This window comes from Planococcus citri, chromosome 4, assembly GCF_950023065.1.
Source record: "Planococcus citri chromosome 4, ihPlaCitr1.1, whole genome shotgun sequence".
Classification (NCBI taxonomy): domain Eukaryota; kingdom Metazoa; phylum Arthropoda; class Insecta; order Hemiptera; family Pseudococcidae; genus Planococcus; species Planococcus citri.
Window position 1 is genome coordinate 66,947,884 of NC_088680.1, and position 20,491 is coordinate 66,968,374.

Below are 20,491 nucleotides of genomic sequence, written 5' to 3' on the forward strand. Positions count from 1 at the left end.
ACATTGTGACTTCATTAACAGTTCAACGGTTGAGGTAAAAGTTAGTTATTTAGTGAGCTTAGAAGTGCATTCGGAATTAATTCATCATGTTTTTGAAAATTTGCTTAGTTTTTACATTCTTGAGCGTATTAAATGCGGCGGAAATACCTGTAGGAAACACAACCGTTAATATACAAGAAATATTTCAAAAAAACTGTCAGAATGAATTAAAAGCGTATAGTAAGTTACAATAAGCCTAAAATTTTTACAATTAGAATTATTGTTCACAAAAACTATTTAGATTTTGAATTCAAATTAGGTAGGTGAATAAAAAATCATATCTATTATATTTTTCAGTCGATAACGTTCAAAAAGATTTTAACGGTACTCAGTCGACAGATCAAACGTTTAATGTTTCTAGTGTTGAGGTAGGCACAACTCACATTACTATATCGTCATTATTGGATAATTTTAAGCTAATTTTCTCAATTGATGTTTTTTATTTTGCAGTGTCTCATGTTCTGTGGCTATAAAAGAGTAGGAATAGTAAGTTTTCTTTATTTTTTGTGAGAACCTGAATATTTTTAGGTTATAGAAAATATATTACGATAAAGTATAGGTAATTGATTAATTTATTATTTATTGTAGCTGGATAACGATGGTAATATAGTAATGGATTACTTGAAGATTTTAGATCCCAAGGCAGATTCGACTTTTGAACCGATGATTTCCAAGTGTGCTTCGACTGAAAGTGAGTTTTGAAACAAATTACCTATACCTATCAAAAGTTATACGTCTTACAATTACAAACATAATTTTATTTGATATTGTTTCTTACAGAAACTGCAAATGTTTGCAAGAAAGCTTTGAAGAATGTGAAATGCGTTTTTTCAGAGGTTAGTTGGACTGCTATAGGCATTATTAATTTTAAATTATTACAAGCATACGCAGGCGTTTGAAATTCTCATCGCATTTTGGAAATGTGAAAAATCATCTTCAACATATGGTCCAAATGTTTTCGATGAAACCTTGTAAATTATAAGAGTATGTTGCATAATGTCTTTTTAAGATTTTAAATAGCACATTCGAGAAAAGTAATTCGCACGTATAATTTATCTAGACTCTACATCTTTATAATCATAATTGGCATAATTACAATTAAGAGTGTGAATTGATTAAATGCCAACTAATTGAGTTATAATCTGAAATCCTTAATACTTTTTTAAAATATAAATACTTATCTACCTAATAAATATTCTGACAATTTATTTTACAGAGTCTTGAAATGACTAAACAAATAAAGAATGGTACTAATTCTAACCCTTGAACGTTGGCACTTGGGTATGTTAAATTTTAATTTCATCGTACGAATATCAAATCGTCATTTCATACAATTTCAGACTCGATCATCTTCATTGGCTGTATAATTTTAGAAAATGGGTATTTTAATGGCTTCATTATTTTTCTTTGAACTTTTGAAATATTTTTCAACATTGGCCTGGTTATAATTTTTCAAATGTAAGTCATTTCACTTTGTAATTTTTGTGTATAGTGTAATTGTTCATTTTTAATAATAATAAATAAACATAATTATTTTTAAATTTCTTATTTTTATGGAGATGGATTCGTTCTGTATTAACTGACTCATTTTCGTGTGTATAGGTAATTAATAACATCTAGGTTTTGAAGTTATTTCAGGAATTCTTGATGATCTAACGCTGAGAGTGTAGTATCATTTCATAGAATTTCCATTTCTCTCAAAGCTTCGGGAGTGTTTAGATAATCTATAGCTGAGAATGAACTCGAACCTTCGTTAACATTTGCTTTTAAATTTTGATCTTTTTTCTTATACAAAGATTTCAATTCATCTTTTGAGTTTTCCGATTTGGAAAACTTTCAACTACGAACAAACGAACACATAGGGCTAGATTAAAAGCTATAATTATACCGAAAGAATTAATTTTCACGATTTTTGAACATCTGGACAGAATTATTAAAAAATATACAATTATAACAAAAATGTATAATCGGTTCGGGTGAAGAAATAATCACATAAAATTAAACAATTATGGGTAACTTAACCAATAGTTTCCGATACTTTCTCTTTTAATCGACTCATCGTGGAATCTACTTCGAGAATATCCGGCCTATCGTTCCTTTTATAAGCTTTACATTTTTTATATAAATTGTATATATCGGTCCAAATATCGACATGCCACGAACCAGCTCGTTTATCGAGCAATTCGGTAAAATCTTTAGGCTCATCGGCTACTTCTTCGACGTGATCCAACTACATAATTAAAATATCATCAAAGATAATGCATTAGTACATACATAATTAGCTCTAAAACTTTCGGATCACATTAGCTCATTATAAGTAATTACCAAAGACTCTCCTCCTTCGCGTTCAGGATCGTAAGCTGGTAAACCAGTCAATAATTCTAGCAGTACGACGCCGTAACTAAATATATCTATTTTCACCGAAATCGTACCGTGGAAAGCTTCAGGAGCGGTATACGCTTGAGTACCTTGAAACACCATGGTGTTTGAGGTCTTCATACTGTTGTGTTTTCGTACTAGACCAAAATCGCCGATCTATTCAGAAAAAAGAAGTCTTAAAAAATTTGAATTTCCAAACGAGGGGCGATAATTACTCGTACGATACTAACTTTGGCCACGTCTTCGGAATCCAGAAGTATATTGGCGGATTTTATATCACGATGAATAAATGGAACTTCGAAAGCTGTATGTAAATACTTCAATCCGTTACTGATATCGCTAGCGACGAACACTCTTTTCTGCCAACTCATCGCTGGGAATTCTTTCAACTGAAAGTAGAATCGAAACGATGTGAAAATAACGTACAAATTCATGTGAAAAGATGCAGCTAACAGTTTGAAAATCACTAAGAAATATATTACCTTACAAGCTAATCGTTTATCTAGAGATCCATTCGGCATAAACTCGTATATTAAGCAAGGTATTTCATTCAGCGATACAGCCACTAATGGTAAAATATTCGGATGTGAGCATTGACTCAACATCATCAGCTCGTTTTTAAACTGTTTAACTAGATGAGTATCTCTTTCGACAATATTTAGTTTCTTGATGGCGACTTTTTTATCACCGAGTTGACCGAAATAAACAGTTCCGAAACCTCCGCTTCCCAAAATGGTACTCGAGTCGAAATTATTCGTACAAGACTTCATGATATCGAAATTAACCAAGTTTAGATTCTCAATTTCTTCTCGAGTGAATCTAAAACAATATTGAAGACGTGGTTGCAAAATCAGAATCATTATAAAACTACGTAATTGTGTTGTGAATCTATGAAATTAAACTGAACTAACTGTTCTTCGACGGAGTGGTTTTCTCTGACAGTAAACTGCATCGAATCAGAAATATCTCCAGATTGTCCACCATTGTCGCATTCAACGGTGGGTAATTCGCCGAATGATTTAGGACGAGAAATCGTTTCAGGATTTAATACTTCGCTAGAATCGAATTGAAAAAAATGTTTAGAAATGTATAAATATTGCTGAGATAGAAAATATATTTTCATTGGGGAAATCAATAATACCTCATCGTAGTATCTTCGGGTTTCTTCGACGGTGGCTCTGCACAAACGAACGAAGAATTGTGTAATTATTCGTATTCATATTGAAAATGATATTTTAAGAATACAAACCTTCTAATATCTTTTCCGAAACATAATCAGCGGCTCGAATAAGTTGAGCTTTCATCAAGAATTTATGCAAAGTACGAATAGTAGGCCTTTCTCGGCCACTGGTACCCCATTCTGAGAGTAGAATTTCAGTGAAAGAACGCTGTTGAATATCTTGTCCAGCTTCTTCGATTAATCTGTAGAACAGGAAAAACCATACAATGGAAATGGCTGGTCAAAAAATCGTATATTACGAGCAACTATCAAGAATACCTGATATCTTCTGTCGTGTATTTATAATCTTTGCTGTCGTTTTCTGAAGAGTAGTCGTTCGTAATACAGGACATGAGTTTTTTCCAGCCATGATGAGGGTCTAAGATTCGAGCCAGTTCTTCAACTTGACCTGGTATTAATTGTCTTATTTCTACGTTTTTATGGGTCATTTTCATTTTGAATCTAAGACTATGTAAAGTCAAAAGTACACCATGAACTCGTTCAATGCGAATGAATCATCCTACTTACACTGTGGTGATAGGAGATGAACTGGAAGAGATTGGGAAACCCGACGGAAAACCCTAGAGAACGTGTACAAATTTATTAATTAGCGAAATTTATGGCGAAGATGATTAAAAAGGGGAAAAAAGTAAATAAATATTATTCATCGTTATCAGTGGACCGGATATTGTAACTGCGCATGCGCGTTTCCACTAGTCAGGCACTATAGTTTCACTCAGATAAAATCGGTCGGCCATCTTTGGTGCAAAATGAATGATTTCAGCCAATCACAGCACAGAATAGCTGTCCGTCAAGTGACGTCACTGTTTTGCACCAAAGATGGCCGACCGATTTCCCCCCTGAGTAGTGCCTTAGCCAAAATAAGTTCTTATCAACAAATTTTTATTTGTAATAAACTTTTACAGAAAAATTCATCAAATATTTATTAAAATTTATATTTTTCACTCGAAAATGATTCGATGAGACCATTTTGTTGATCTCTCAAAGTTTTCAGCATTCCAAAAAACATGGAGGAAGCATTCGATTCGAGGTTAAACCAGCTGTAAGTAAGATGTGTTTCACCGAACAAATTCTACAGGAAATTTATCTATCGATTTCATTCGTTATATTTTTCTTTACAGCGTAGAAAACGATAAAAATGTGACAGGTTTATTGGTGACCGATAAGCAAGGATTATGTATTAAAAGTAAGTCAAGAAATCAGATTAGTTCGAGTCAATATCTTTACTAAATTTTGTTCTTCATTTTCCCACAGCTGTTGGAAACGCGAAAGAAGAATCCAGCGGAGTTATCTCAGCCATCAACGATCTGGCAGCCAAATTAGAACCTAATAGAGGCCCTTCTACGGTGATTATGGAATCAGATACCAAATGTTGTGTGATTTATTCCGGGAAAAATATGAACGCGGCGGTTTTCAAGAATGTATCTCGTTAATCTTTATTATTATTTTTATCAACGTCCTTGTAATATAATGTATTTTATCAAATCTTAATATAATATCTATCAGTTTTTTAGTTCATATTTTTGTTATCATTTTTACGAACTCGTATAGAAAATTATTCAGTTCATTTTTTTTACAGAAAACACTCGAGAAAAACAAAAAAATTTATTGCGCAACAAACACTAAAAAAAAAATTGTTCACGTTTACAGTAATTGATATCGATTCGTTATTGGAGAAAAAGTATTCTTATAAATATAGATTTAAAAATTTAAAATCTTGAAAAGTAATACGTAATAGACTTGTTTCAATCTTGCTTCGGTTTACTCTCTTTTTTTCTTCCAGTTTTGTACTAACATACCGACGAGTTCTTTTTCTTGGTACATCCAGCTTGCAACAGTGATCAAAAAGAGTACAGCGCCGATGAAAAAGTGAACGATTAAATGCTCGTCGAATAAGTACACCTGCGATACAATTATTTCAGTTAGAAACTAACACGATGAAAAACAATCACAAGTCATTTAAAAAATTTTACCTCTGAGACGAAAGTAACAATAGCTGACACAAACAGTGTAATAAAAAACCAAATTTTAGGAATAAGCCCAAATAGAGGTTTATACCGTGTGTTTTTATATCTCCGTTTTATGAAATAGGAACTGAAAAAACAAATAAACGGTCATTAAAACCCAATAAAATCGAAATGGTTCGTGTTAAATCACAATTACCACTCACCAGTAAATAATACGAGCTAACATATTGCAACAATTAGCGACGATAAATCCGACACTTCCTAATAAAGAAGAAAACAGCCAAGACGCGATAAGAAAGCTTACGGAGAAAATGATCATTATTCGGTTATATCTGTTGACAGAGTATTACGAGTATTAGAAACATCGTAAAGGAAATGGCTAATGTAAATAATACCTATCTAGATAAAAATCTACCAACTTATTCAGTTCTGTTGTGTTCATGGTAGATAGAGCGTAGCATTCAGTCGATCCGTTGATAGCCATTAATAAAATAGCTACGCAATGGGTTTTTAAAAGTTTAGCACCCAAACCAAAGGCTAGATTTCTTCCTCCGTAAAGTAATAAGGCCATTTTGGCGTAACTTTGTCCGAAAAATAACACCAATAGTCCTAAAGATGAGACACACCGAAGCAGATTCTCCAGCACATGAGCAGCTTCATCCATGGAACTCTGTAAAAAAAAAATAAAACCATAACGTTGTAAATATTCTTGAAAAAAATTACTGTCACGTGATAGAATTAAAACTTCATCTGTACTTTGTTCTGTTTACGTATATCAACGTCTCGATGAATAAGTTGAGAGAAATAAAAATACGCCGATTCTTCGATAGGTCTAAATAGGAATCTGGCAGCCAATGAACCCAAATTATTAACAACATCGAACACTCCTTGCTCAGAAAACGAAAGCACATTGATCAAAGTCATCACGTAACGTTCTCCTTCGGTTAAAATCTGCATCATAACGCTTTGTTTCATGAAACTCCACGTCAGTATCAATAATTTCCAATCTATTTGCTCCTATTAAAATAAAATCTGGTATTATTTATCATCGAAAGTATTATTTTTCAATTCGTTTAATTCCTTACCGAGTTCTGTAGACGTTTGGGTAGAAAATCAACCATGCTGTGGAACGGGAAGTCATCGGTTCCTTCGTCTTTTTTAATTTCACTTCGTCGTCGATTATTTGCTCGAATATACCAGTAAAAATAAACGTAGAAAAAAACAACGTAGGCCATTAAAGAAACAAGTTGAGCTATCGAGAACGCCAGCACAGCGTGTTCGGCGGATTTCAAAATCAGAAGCACAAAAATCACGGTTCTAACAAATATTTGTATCAGTTCGGCGAAAATCTGCGAAATGAAACGAGAAATACGTTAGTTATTATGTAAATCAGACGCTGGGAAGATTAATTGGCGCCAAATTACCCTTAATTTGACGAAAAGAAATGCTTGAGAAACCAAATACAACGAATCCGAGCACATCTCGATAACGCAACTCGCAGCAATGGAAATAACACCGAAGGTATAATGTTGAGTGACATGATCTTCCGGACGGGATAGCACGTTTAGCCAGATATATCCAAATATCAACGATGTAATGACACCTAATGGAACTCTGGAATTTATTCGAAACAATATTCCTTTCAATTAATCGAATATTAATAATATACTACGATTATTGAAAGAGAGTATCACTTACGTGAGCCATATTAAATTAATGACTTGAGGCCAATTATGAGTATCTGTTTTTGAAATGCAGGCTTTCCGAAACGCCAGACGGCTCAAGGTAAGTATAGTGGATTCCAGTAACAATAAACGTACGTACATAACTCCGATGGCATCTTGACTAACGTGCCGGATTACGAACGCGTTCAAAATAAAGGTAACTATTCGAAATGAGATCTAAAAATACGAAAAAAAATTATCAGCACAGGTAAAACTTCACGTACGAATTGAAAACACCGTAACATACCTGTAGAATTATGTTTAAACTGGCATTTTCCAGACTACTTTTTAGGAAATTCTTTGCCATTTTCACCAAACACGATCTTCGATCTTCTCTCGATTCAAGTTAGATAGGAATGATTCGAGGGAGACATGGTTTGGTATTTTTGATATAAGTACGTACGTGTACCAATGAAAAATCGGATGGTGTCCTTTGAGCTTTTAGAGAATAGCTGGAAATCTCTCGTTGGTATTACATCATTTCTCCAGCGGTAGAAAAGGATAAAGTTCGTGAAAGATGTAAAGGATTTGTGTTTTTGGATCTTTTGAATTTTTGGTTTTCTGATAAAGATTATCGTTTGTTTTTTGTTTACATCGCGTAGTTCGGCTAAAAATCTGTAGGATCGCTGTCAACTTAACGATTTTTATTCATTTTCACTAGCGCGCTCTACAGAATATCTTAAAAAGCTCGAGGTTTGAAGTTCTGAACAGTGCTCTCTACAGGGTAATTGAAGAACTACGGAGTTCGAGTTTTCGAATTAGTTCAATGAAAATCCTGTAGGGGCGCTGTCATAAGCATTTTTATTAGCAGCGCTCTCTGCAGACGAATCGACTAACTAAAAATTTAATGTTTTTTTTCGCAAACTTGGCAAAATGGTGTCATCTTGTGTGTTTTCATTTTCCTCTTTTATTTCTTCGATAACGTAGAAGAAAAAAGTTATTATGGTTTTAAAAAATTATTTTTAAGTAGTAAAATGTCGTAGTTAATGGTATTTTACAGTTATTCGAGTGTTCTCACGATATAGAACTCCTTCGGAGTCGAAGAATGGTGAAATATAAACCACATATTGAAGGTATTTTCGAATAAATGATATACAGTTTCCAGCTGACATGGCACTGAAAAAAGTTCGTGGCAATTTGGAGAGAATGTTCGATAAAAATTTAACAGATCTGGTCCGCGGTATCAGAAACAACAAAGATAATGAAGTAAATATCTGCCATATTGTTTAATTTAAAAATAGTACTAAATATTGGGCGAAAATGGTCGCTGTATGTTTATCATTATCTTGATAAGCCCTACGTAAAATTCTTATTTATCGCGTCTGAAATGTTATGTTTGCACTTTAGGCGAAATACATCGCGCAATGTATCGAAGAAATCAAGCAAGAACTGCGCCAGGAGAACATGTCTGTTAAAGCAACTGCTGTTGCTAAACTCACATATGTAAGGAAATGAAACCTTTGACGATGGATATCAACCGTGAAATGATTTTTAATCGCGATTTTATTGTATTGTTCAGTTACAAATGCTGGGTTACGATATCAGTTGGGCCGGATTCAACGTTATAGAAGTAATGAGCTGTTCCAAGTTTACTTACAAGCGTATTGGTTACCTCGCATCATCTCAAAGCTTTCATGCTGACACCGAGGTAAATATTCTTAACACACTCGAACGACCTGAATAAACCTCTTTGTTTAATCACCGATTTGTTTACAGCTTCTCATGTTGACTACGAATATGATTAGGAAAGATTTAAATAGCCAGAATCAGTACGATGCTGGAGTAGCTCTCTCAGCACTGTCGTGTTTTATTAGCGCCGATTTAGCCAGAGATCTTGCTAACGATATAATGACGTTGGTAAGAAACCCTCCCATATTAATGAAACTCCATTTAATGCGAATGAAAAGCTAAATTTATGCCATTGTTTTGTTGTAGTTGACGTCTACGAAACCGTATCTTCGTAAGAAGGCGGTGCTAATGATGTATAAAGTATTTTTACGCTTTCCCGAAGCCTTGAGGCCGGCGTTTCCTCGCCTCAAGGAGAAACTAGAAGATCCTGATCAAGGTTAGATGCTAAATCATGTACGTAATACGATGATTACCGGATCTTTTTTACCAGTGATGATTTTTCAGGCGTACAATCGGCTGCTGTAAATGTGATATGCGAGTTAGCCAGGAAAAATCCTAAAAATTATCTTAGCTTGGCGCCTATATTTTTTAAATTGATGACTACGTCGACCAATAACTGGATGCTGATTAAAATCATTAAATTGGTAATGTAACGGGATTAATTATCGAAGATTTTTATTACGTTTGTTTTATTGAAATTTATTGTATTTTTTCAGTTCGGAGCTTTGACCCCTTTGGAGCCTCGTCTCGGTAAAAAGCTCATCGAACCTTTGACCAATCTCATTCATAGGTGAGGATGGTGATATTGAAAATGATCAATTATTATTGTACAGTATTTCTTTAATTTAACTCGACGTTATCTACATAATCTGTAGTCCAATTGGCAAAATTTGTTCGGTTCATTTGAATTTTCGCAGCTCCAAAAATTCGTAGTAGGAAACGGACCCTAAAAACGTTCAATTTTGCCCCCTCCAGTTTCGAGTAAAAATATGAACTTGTAAAATTATTCAAAAGTGACCTTGCAACCTATCAAAATGAGTTAAAATTTCGCGAAAAATTCAAATATTTTGAAAAAAATGTTTTTTGAGCCCAAAATTGGCTCATGATGTACGAGATTTTTGAAAAAGTGTCCAGCGATCAATCAAAATGGGTTGAAATTTCAACAGAAATACAAGAATTGGACTGTCTGATCTTTGTTGGAGCACTTTTGAATAATTTTAAGCTGAAATTTGGGTATTGATTTTCGGAATTTTTGAAAAAATGTCATGAAACGAATCAAAGTGAGTTGAAATTTCGCATCAAAACAAAAATTACTTTTTTTTTTGAGTACTTTGAAGAATTTTAAGCTCAAAATTGAGTCAATTTTCGAGGTGGTCATGAAAATTTTCAAGTACAATTTTTCAAAAATGTTCGAAAAAAGTTTTAATATAAATTGTTGATTTTTTTCCCCCTGAAATTGTAATCCATTTTGATTCAGAAATCTCAAAAAGAATTTGTTTGCCTGCTCACTGCTCAGATTTTAACCCATTTTCGTAGTTCTCGTGACACCTTTTTCAAAAATTTTGAAAATCATGCTCCAATTTCGAGCTCAAAATTCTTCAAAATGCCCGAAAAACATTTTTGTCGAAATATTCAAATTCCTATCGCTCTTTATAAATCCTGCAAATAATCCCCCCCCCCTCTTCCTCTACCAGTTTATGCTCAAAATACTTCCAAAAGTGCTCAAACCAAGTTTTGATGAGAATTTCTGTTTTTCTGTCGAAATGCCTTTTAACTTTTAAGAAACCCCGAAAATCATCAGCCAATTTTAGGCCAGAAATTATTCAAAATAGCTTCAAAAAATTGTAGTAGAAATTGTTGATTTTTTTTTGGTCAAAATTTCTTCTTATTTTGATGAAATGCAAGACACATTTTTCAAAAATCTCGTAAATCATTATTCTTCAAAAATGCACAAAAAATATTTTTGTCGAAATATTATTTGAAAATTTTTGCGAAAAATTGACCCATTTTGATAGGTTTTATGACATTTTTTCCCCTCTAAAATCTCAAAAATAATGACCTTAGTTTGGGCTAAAAATTATTCAAAAGCACTATAAAAAGTTTTTCACTGAAATTTGTGTTTTTCTGCTGAAATTTTAACCCATTTTAATTATTCGTACGGCACTCTTTTCGAAAACCTGATTTAAAAATTCGATTTTCAGCTCATGATTATTCGAATGTGCTTTAAAAAAATTTTGATGATCAACTTTGGGCCCAAAACTCTTTAAAAGTCGTCAAAAAATATTGTCTACGAAACAAGGAAATTTTTCACTAAATTTTAATCCATTTTGATAGGTCGTATGAGAATTTTTCAAAAATTCCGAGAATCATGGCCCAATTTTGGGCGTAAAATTCTTCTAAAATGCTTAAAAAATATTTCAAAAACCCCTAAAATCATGCACCAATTTTGGGGTTAAAATCCTTCTAAAGTGCTCAAAAAATATTTTCTATGAAATATTTCAAAAATTCCAAAAATCATGCATCATCTAATTTTAAGCTCAAAATTGTTCAGAAATGCTCAAAAAATATTTTTGTCGAAATATTTGAATTTTTTACAAAATTTTGACCTTTTTTGATATGTTACATGACACTTTTTCAACAATTCTGAAAATCATGGTACAATTTTGGGCCCAAAATTCTTCAAAAATGCTTAAAAAATATTTCCGGCAAAATATTTTAAAAACCCCAAAAATCATGCACCAATTTTGGGTTTGAAATCCTTCTAAGGTGCTCAAAAAATATTTTCTATGAAATATTTCAAAAGTTCCAAAAATCATGCAATATTATGCATATCTAATTTTAAGTTAAAAATTCTTCAGAACTGCTCAAAAATATTTTTGTCGGAATATTTGAATTTTTTACAAAATTTTGACCTTTTTTGATATGTTACATGACACTTTTTCAACAATTCTGAAAATCATGGTACAATTTTGGGCCCAAAATTCTTCAAAAATGCTTAAAAAATATTTCCGGCAAAATATTTCAAAAATCATAAAAATCATGACCCAATTTTGGGTTTGAAATCCTTCTAAAGTGCTCAAAAAATATTTTCTATGAAATATTTCAAAAATTCCAAAAATCATGCATCATCTTAATCATCTAATTTTAAGCTCAAAATTGTTCAGAAATGCTCAAAAAATATTTTTGTCGGAATATTTGAATTTTTTACAAAATTTTGACATTTTTTGATATGTTACATGACACTTTTTCAACAATTCCGAAAATCATGGCCCAATTTTGGGCCCAAAATTCTTCAAAAATGCTTAAAAAGTATTTCCGGCAAAATATTTCAAAAATCCCAAAAATCATGACCCAATTTTGGGTTTGAAATCCTTCTAAAGTGCTCAAAAAATATTTTCTATGGAATATTTCAAAAATTCCAAAAATCACGCATCATCTAATTTTAAGCTCAAAATTCTTCAGAAATGCTCAAAAAATATTTTTGTCGGAATATTTGAATTTTTTACAAAATTTTGACATTTTTTGATATGTTACATGACACTTTTTCAAAAATTCTGAAAATCGTGGCACAATTTTATTTGGAGCTTAAAATTTTTCAAAATTGCTCAAAAAATATTTTCAGCCAAATAATTGAATTTTTTAAATTAAATTTCGGCACTCAATTTTACGCTCTAAATTCTTTAGAAAAGTGCTTAAAAAATATTTTTTTGGAATCAATTGAATTTTTCACGATTATTTTTCATTTTGATTTTTTTACCTACATTTACAAAAAATCCAACTGAATTTCTTGGGTTGCAAAAATTCCAGCCAAATTTGATTTTGCCAGTTGGAATGTAGACTAACAACGATTGAGTCAAGTTGACACGTATTTTATTTCTACAATTAGGATATTTACTGGCGTTTTCTTTGTAGAGGCCAAGTAATTCGGGTTACCGAGCAAAGAGTATCAATTTTTTCTATGTACGAATGAAGTATGTTTAAATTAAATTCTTGGGGGCTATCAGTGTGTGTTTTGTGTTTTTTCGAACTGTCTCTTGCCTTCTTTTTTTTTTTTTGAAATTATTTCTATTGTGGGAGCTATCCTGGTTCTAAAAACTCTGTCAACTTTTTTTTTTCTTTTGAAAAATTGTCTGTTTAAATTTAATGATTTGTATTTTTTTTTTAATTTTTGTTTTGAATGAGTTTTTTTTTCATTTTTTTAGTACTTCTGCCATGTCCTTGTTGTACGAATGCATCAATACAGTCATCGCTGGTGAGTATTTGATCATTTTGTGTGAACTGTCTATAAAATTATTACTCAATTAATTTTTTTTTTCATTCCAGTTCTTATTTCGATATCATCTGCCCTACCCAATCACAGCGCCAGCGTCCAGGTATACTGATAACTCTTTCAAATCATATCGAAGAAATTTAGTATCAATTTTAAACATTGTACTTCTTTTTATTTCAGCTTTGCGTCCAAAAATTACGAATTTTAATCGAAGATTCCGATCAGAATTGTCAGTACAGAGTTTTCTCTCTACTTAAATTCGCATTTCTAATATTCTAATTGAAAATGTTCGGTTTCAGTGAAATATTTGGGATTGTTGGCGATGTCGAAAATTCTCAAAACTCATCCGAAAACCGTCCAGTCTCATAAAGATTTAATTATGCAGTGTTTGGATGATAAAGATGAGTCTATTCGATTACGTGCTCTCGATCTTCTCTACGGAATGGTAAATCTTGGGTAAAATTTCACAACAATGAACTGAAACGAACAGAATTTTAATTGATTTAAAAAAATGTTCATTCCAGGTTTCCAAAAAAACATTAATGGAGATCGTGAAAAAACTAATGGTTCATATGGATAAAGCCGAAGGAACTTTATACAGAGACGAACTGCTTTCGAAAATAATCGATATTTGTTCTCAGAATAATTATCAATTCATTACCAACTTCGAATGGTACACTAGTGGAATTTTTATTTCGAAAATATTTGTATTTCATCGTGTAAATTTATTGTTTTTTTTTCATTCAGGTATATAAGTGTATTGGTAGAATTGACCAGAATGGATAGCACCCAACATGGAGCCTTGGTCGCTCATCAAATGCTAGATGTAGCCATACGTGTCCAAGCTATTAGGAAATTCGCCGTCGAACAAATGGCACTGTTGCTTGAAAATGCCCACGTGTTGACTCAACCGAGCTCTAAAATGGTCGACGTGTTGTACGCAGCTGCGTGGATTTGCGGAGAATACGCAACGTTAGTTCCGTCTCGAGAATATTTTTACTCGACGATCGTATTCGTTAGTTTTTAATTTATATTTCGTTTCGATTTACGCAGAGAATTGACAAATCCGAAGGCTACGTTATTGGCTATGTTGAGTGGTAAAGTGAATTCGTTACCGAATCATATTCAATCGGTTTACGTGCAGAATATATTGAAGATTTTGAGCATCATTCTTAAAAACGAACCCGCAGAAGAAGGAGTCGAAGTAAAATACTCGAACTAAAGATCTTTTTTCATTTACGAAGAGAAATTTTTTTATTTTGATGGTTGTCTTTTTACAGATCTGTGAAACAATATGCAACAAGTTACCGCAATTCGTCTCCAGTGGTGATCTTGAAGTACAAGAACGAGCCAGTTCCGCTTTACATTTAGTACAACTAATTAAAGAAGAAATTGCCGAAGGCAATACTCAAATTTTGGAAGAACTGAGTCAATTATTTAACGGCGAATTGAACCCGGTCGCTCCTAAAGCTCAGCGTAAAGTTCAAGTACCCGAAGGGTAAGCTTTGCTACTAAATTTAAATACCCAAGGGGTGCCAATCCGCTATAAATTAATCGTTCGGTTACGTAGATTGGATCTTGACGAATGGATCAATGATCCGCCATCGTCGTCATCTGCTGAAAGCGAAGACGAACAGTACGACGACGAAGACGCTCCTAATATATTTTTAAAATACGATCAAGAAAAAGAAGAACAGCAGAATAAATACGACTACGAACCAACTGAAGAGGAATTAGAAAAAGTAACGGAAATTTTTCGAATTACGATAAAAAAATATGCGTAAATTATGTCGTGCAACGGCGATGTTGTTATGTTTGTTCAATTGCTCGTGTAATTTACGATTTGTGTACTTTTTCGCAGATGAGAAAAGCTCGTAAATTGGAACAGGAGAATAATCCGCATTATTTGAAACAAGATATCAGCGAAAAAACAGTAGATAATGCGTTAGTTAATAACACGGTTACGAATACTTCGAATGTTATTCCAGGTGGCGTAAAAATCATTTTTATTTATCTAATATTGTAAAGATGAACCTGTGTTGGGATGAATTAGAGATCATTTTATGATCATTTGCCAGTTCATGTATTTTTGCTCTTTTGTAATATGAGGAAATTAAGTCGAATCATTTTTGAAACATAAGAAGTGATTTAAAATAAAATAACGAAATAAAATTGAAACTAAATTGAAAGCGTGAGTGAATAATCAGCTCTAATTTTGAAGAATTTAGTTGAAATTTGAATTTGAAAAAGAGTTCTAATTTAATTTATTATTAAAATTGAATAGTAAAATGAAAAAAATTAATTTAAAAAAAAATTGAATCTAAATTAATTTGAAATTTGAAAATTCAATACTTAAAATATGAAAATTAATGAGCTAAAAAATGAAAATAAAATTATTACAAGTAATAATGAAAATCGCTATAAATCGAAGAATTGAAAATGAAAGTAAAAGATTGGATTCAGTGAAAAAAAATTTAGGAATTAATTCCACTAAAAAAAATTGTAGAATAAATCTGTGAAAAATATTTTTTAAAAAAAAAGTAAAAAGTAAATAAATGAAGTGATGAATAAAAATTGAAAATTATATTGAAAAATCAATAGAAAAATCAGAAAAATGAAATTCAAATGCATAATGAAATGTGAAAAAATTGGGATTAAAAGATGAGAAGAAAGTGAAATAAAAATAAAATGAAAAATTGGAACAAAATTTATTTAGAAATATTAAATGATATACCTAATTATAAAAAGTACATTAAAATGAAAAATACCGACCAATTTTTTCCCATGTTAATTCAATCTGATTTTTATTTGGTTTTTTGATTCTATTTTTATTTCAAAAAAATAATTCAAAAATGTTATTTTTCTGATTAATTTTTTGTTTCGATTCGATTTCCATTTTTTAAATGGATTTAAATTTTTTAGTTTGGTTTGATTTTCGTATTTCAGATTTCATATGTCAATATTCAAATTCAATTTTTATTTCAATTCAACTTTTCTATTTCAAATCGATTCAAATTACATAAGAAAATTGAAATATTAAACTTGAATTAAATTTCCAAAAGTAGGTAAAATTTGGAGAAAAAATCTTTAAAATCAATGATTTTTAAATAATTGAAACGGACTAAAAAGGAAAATTTAAAAACAATAAACACTTGATTGTTTGCCCCTTTTTAAACCTTCAAAATCTAAAAGATGATTTAAACAAATTCATTGATAATAAATTAAATTTTAATAATATTATTAAGTTAATCAAAAATGATAATTTACTCCATCTAGTTTAATTTTTCAAAAAATAGTATACGTGCTTTTAAAACCAAAATATTCTTGTGTTGTAAGCACTTTGAAAATAAATGTCTTGTCTTGTCAAAAAAAAAAAAAATCATATAAAAATTAGATTAAATGTACTTGAAAAAAAAATTGATATTAGGTATATTAATAATCAAATTACAAAGAGACAGATCAAAATAAAAAGATCTGATTCATTTGATTCGTAAAGATTTAATTTTGTGAAAAAATTAATAAATTTCATCTAGAAAAAGAATCAACTCAAGTTGATTTTTAAAAATTTAGTTGAAAACTTGAAATAAAATTATTTGATTTAAAATGAAAAATAAAAGTATAAATTGCACTGGAGAAAAAATGCAAATTTATAAAAGAAAATGACATTTGAATTTGGAAAAATAATAAATAAAATGAAATAATTAAAAATAAAAAATTCAATTCAATTTATTACTAGTTTGAATTATTTGAAGTGTAAAAATTGGAATAAAGTTAAATGCAAACATTAAATTAAAATTAAAAATCGATTTTAAATAATTGAATTTCTTCGAAACACAAAAATTGGAAATCTAATTCGAGCGTCAAATAGGTACAAAAAAAATTAGGAAATTGGCCATAAAAACTCATATAAAATCAAAAATCGTTTTAAATGGAAAACAATTACCAACAGAAATTAAAATTAATTTGCTAATATGAAATCAAAAATAGTTGGATTTTTAAATTATGAAAATTGCATTGAAAAATAATTAAAAAAAAAAAAAAAAAAAAAAAAAAAAGATTCAGATTGAAATGAAAAATTAAATTTTAATTACGTAATTCAAAATGTTCAAGTTGGATTAAATAAATAATAAAAAGTGATTAAAAGGAGATATAACATTTAAAACGAACTAAAAAATGAATTCTAAATCAATTTAGAAAATATTGATTAATAATATTAAATAATATGAAAAATAAAATCTGAAGAAATTTTCAAAATGAAATTCAAAATTTAATGAAAATGAGAAAATGTAACCTGATGAAATGAAAATTGAAAATTGAATTAAATTGAAAAACGAAGAAAAAATTACAAATGAAAAATCATTTAAATGCAATAAAAAAAAATAAAAAACATCATTAAGAAATTAAGAATAATGGATAAAAATCAGATCAAACAGAAAATAGAATCAAAAATCAAAATTAACGTGGAAAAATTCGATAAGAATTTGAATAATTTGAACTGAATTATTTTTAAAAAAATTGAATTTGAATAAAAATTTGAAAATATGATTATAAATACAAAATAATTTAAAGTACGTAATAAATAAAAATAAAATTAGGATTAGTTAGAATGAAAAATCAAATCTAAAACACATATTTTTGAGTATAAAAATGTTATTCAAATGAAAAATTGAAATAAGTTGAAATGAAAAATGAAAATGAAAAAATATATATATAAAAATTATAATTGATGAAAAAATGAATCGAGTTAAACAAAAAAAAATTAAATTCGAAGAGAAAACAAAATAAAAAAATAAGAAAAGTCGTATTGAAATTAAAAATAAAAATTGAAAAAAAAATCATTAAAATTATAATTGATGAAAAAATGAATTGAGTCGAATAAAAAAAATTGAATTAGAACAGAAAACAAAATTTAAATTGATCCAAATAAAAATAAAAATAGAATTGAAATGGAAAATTAAAATAAAAAAATGAAAACGAACAAAAAATCAAAATCAATTTCAAGTACCTACATTTGAAAATTGAAACAAAATGAAACTGAAATACATGACGTAATAAAACTTGAATAAAATGAAAAATATTAAAATTAAACTAACCCAACTAGAAAGCAATACCACCTCGACCTTCTTTCGCTCCCAACTCAATAAATATTAATTTCTGTTCCATGCAGGATTAGCGTCATCGGATAAATACCTAACGCAGAAATCTAAAAAGAATAAACTGAAGGAAAAAACCAAGAAAAAGAAACGCAGAAAAGACATTAACGAAGAAGACGAAGAAATCGATGTCGAAGAACAACCCGATGTCGTAGTAAACAGAGGTCGAGGAGAAATGCCCGAGGGCGCTGAGGATTCCGAAGGAGATACTGACGACCATCGTGATCTCAATGATCCTCATGCTGCTCTGGATATCGATTTGGAAGAGTTAGTACATTTATATGTGTTTCGTAAATTCGACATTTATTTTTATTTCCATTTGGACTGATTTTTAATTACATAATTATAAATAATTTTATTAGGCCTTTGAATGATATCGCATCATTTTCGTCGTCTAAAAAAGAGAAATCCAAGACGAAGAAACGGTCTTCTGTTCAAGTAAGATTTTATCTTCAATTTTTTTGATCATTCATTTCTTGAGAAATCCTCAAAATGTTAACTTTGAAAGTTTCTTAATTTTTTTTTGTTCTCGTTGAATCAGGAAAACGACGAAAACAATCATACAGGCGATTTATTACGCAACGATTACCAAGTCGTTGATTCCAAGCCCAGCAGCGGTTCGAAGACGAAATCCAAGAAGAAGAATAAAAAGAAGAAACACGACGCCGTCGACGATACCAAGCAAAAGAAGAGTAAATCGAAGACAGGTACGCGATACTCGTATTCTCTCTAGCTCATTCAGTATCTTCTACCTCCATATTTATTCCATTCCTATTCTCGTTTCAGCTGCAAAAGTCGACGAAAGCTTCGATCTACTGATGCTGAAAGACGGTTACGAAGAAGCTTCCGGTATATCAACCCCATCTAAGGAAATCCTAGCGTGCAATTCAGCGCAACAAACTTTCGCCCCTAATTCATATCCATACGTTAAAGCTGCCAAGAACAAAGTTCTATACGTGGTACGTTGAAAAAAAAATCCTCTCAACAATTCGATTGGTAGTTGAAAAGTTTCATTACTCGCGAATTTTTTTATTTTCGACAGGATTATACGATCGAATCACCTGTACAAGATAACGTGATCACTGTATTCGTACGGTTGAAAAATATATCAACGTCTCATAATAGTTTACACGTTAAAGATATCCAATTAAGCGTATCCGATGCTTCCAACATTCAACTAGTCAGCAAGGTAGCAAATTGAGATCAAATCTAGCATCCCCCCCCCCATTATTTTATTATGTATTTAATTTTTTTTCGAAATCTCGATTGCAGGAAGGCGATCCTTTAACCAAGATTAAACTACCTTTTGAATTATCTTCGCAAACCAACGACGAAATTAAATTACATTTCAAAGTTCGCAACATTACAAAAGCTCATAAAGTTTTTGCTGTGTTATCGTATTCTGCTTCTGTAAGTATCCAAAAAAAAGAAACCAGCTGCTATTTACGATTACACGATATAATTTACTCAGAATATTAATCTGTCATATTTTATTTTAGGTGAACGATTCTTTCAAACGAGACGAAATGGAACTGAAGCTGAAAATTCCGGTTACTTCGTTATTACTGGCAACGCCTCCGACCGAACCATACGCCGACTTGATCGCCAGCGGGCAGCTTACTTATGATTCGTCTCTTTGTTTACCTTGCGATGATTTCAACGAGGTAAACTTATCGTGAAATTGTAATTTGTACATTGAATAATTCAAAATGAGATAATTGTGTAAACATTTTTGCTCATTAGGTGGTTGACGTGCTGTGTAGACGGTGTCGATTAGTGTTACTAGAAAGAATACAAGATACAGCCTCACTATACGGAAGCACGTCTTCCGGTCTTCATTTATGTTTCTTGTTGAAATTGGAACCGAAACAACGAACCATTATTCTAGATGCCAAGTGCAACTCGGAGAGTTTACTGAAGAATTTCTTCAAAGAGATTAAACCTTTATTTTCTCTTTGACCGTTGTACAGTAGATATCAATTTAAACTCTTTTCTATCATTGTTACTTATTTTCCATTTACAAGTTGTATGTTATTACGATGGTATAATATTAAAAATGTATTTTTTTTTCCAAAACATTCGTCGTGTAT

General features: G+C 30.9%; 5 protein-coding genes across 7 annotated transcripts; 3 read left to right on the forward strand and 2 right to left on the reverse strand.

Annotated features, from left to right (window-relative positions):
* On the forward strand, positions 1-1,580 carry LOC135844725 (uncharacterized). Of its 3 annotated transcripts, none has more exons than XM_065363047.1 (6): positions 1-219; positions 337-407; positions 490-525; positions 628-730; positions 820-875; positions 1,256-1,580. In XM_065363047.1, exons 1-6 carry the CDS (start codon positions 87-89, stop codon positions 1,304-1,306), a joined length of 450 nt encoding a protein of 149 aa, XP_065219119.1. In that variant the 5' UTR covers positions 1-86; the 3' UTR covers positions 1,307-1,580. The 3 variants fall into 3 exon arrangements, 2 of the variants coding, with proteins under 2 accessions (XP_065219119.1, XP_065219118.1); XR_010558620.1 differs by having other exon boundaries at positions 2-219; positions 820-1,023; XM_065363046.1 differs by having other exon boundaries at positions 2-219; positions 820-1,580.
* Positions 1,581-1,903: 323 nt separating this feature from the next.
* Positions 1,904-4,366, reverse strand: LOC135844722 (interleukin-1 receptor-associated kinase 4-like). The gene is made up of 8 exons (XM_065363044.1): positions 3,917-4,366; positions 3,668-3,840; positions 3,560-3,596; positions 3,330-3,473; positions 2,901-3,237; positions 2,649-2,807; positions 2,365-2,574; positions 1,904-2,269 (listed from the first exon to the last, which is right to left on the reverse strand). The coding sequence occupies exons 1-8, from the start codon at positions 4,090-4,092 to the stop codon at positions 2,057-2,059; spliced, it is 1,449 nt and encodes a 482-aa protein (XP_065219116.1). The 5' UTR covers positions 4,093-4,366; the 3' UTR covers positions 1,904-2,056.
* Positions 4,367-4,463: 97 nt separating this feature from the next.
* LOC135844726 (uncharacterized) lies at positions 4,464-5,176 on the forward strand. Its single transcript, XM_065363048.1, has 3 exons — positions 4,464-4,700; positions 4,780-4,844; positions 4,913-5,176. The coding sequence occupies exons 1-3, from the start codon at positions 4,666-4,668 to the stop codon at positions 5,089-5,091; spliced, it is 279 nt and encodes a 92-aa protein (XP_065219120.1). The 5' UTR covers positions 4,464-4,665; the 3' UTR covers positions 5,092-5,176.
* A 73-nt stretch (positions 5,177-5,249) lies between these two features.
* Positions 5,250-7,923, reverse strand: LOC135844721 (protein RFT1 homolog). The gene is made up of 9 exons (XM_065363043.1): positions 7,597-7,923; positions 7,324-7,526; positions 7,050-7,239; positions 6,711-6,974; positions 6,382-6,642; positions 6,045-6,295; positions 5,829-5,957; positions 5,632-5,752; positions 5,250-5,560 (listed from the first exon to the last, which is right to left on the reverse strand). Exons 1-9 carry the CDS (start codon positions 7,654-7,656, stop codon positions 5,420-5,422), a joined length of 1,620 nt encoding a protein of 539 aa, XP_065219115.1. The 5' UTR covers positions 7,657-7,923; the 3' UTR covers positions 5,250-5,419.
* Positions 7,924-8,241: 318 nt separating this feature from the next.
* Positions 8,242-20,479, forward strand: garnet (adaptor-related protein complex 3, delta 1 subunit-like garnet). Its single transcript, XM_065363436.1, has 25 exons — positions 8,242-8,555; positions 8,697-8,792; positions 8,869-8,997; positions 9,066-9,206; positions 9,285-9,414; positions 9,483-9,622; positions 9,695-9,768; positions 13,181-13,230; positions 13,302-13,351; positions 13,429-13,477; positions 13,548-13,693; positions 13,773-13,921; positions 13,996-14,220; positions 14,302-14,452; positions 14,529-14,746; positions 14,819-14,990; positions 15,110-15,236; positions 18,416-18,668; positions 18,764-18,839; positions 18,943-19,108; positions 19,188-19,360; positions 19,444-19,590; positions 19,674-19,811; positions 19,901-20,065; positions 20,145-20,479. The coding sequence occupies exons 1-25, from the start codon at positions 8,460-8,462 to the stop codon at positions 20,358-20,360; spliced, it is 3,477 nt and encodes a 1,158-aa protein (XP_065219508.1). The 5' UTR covers positions 8,242-8,459; the 3' UTR covers positions 20,361-20,479.
* The last annotated feature ends 12 nt before the right edge of the window (positions 20,480-20,491 follow it).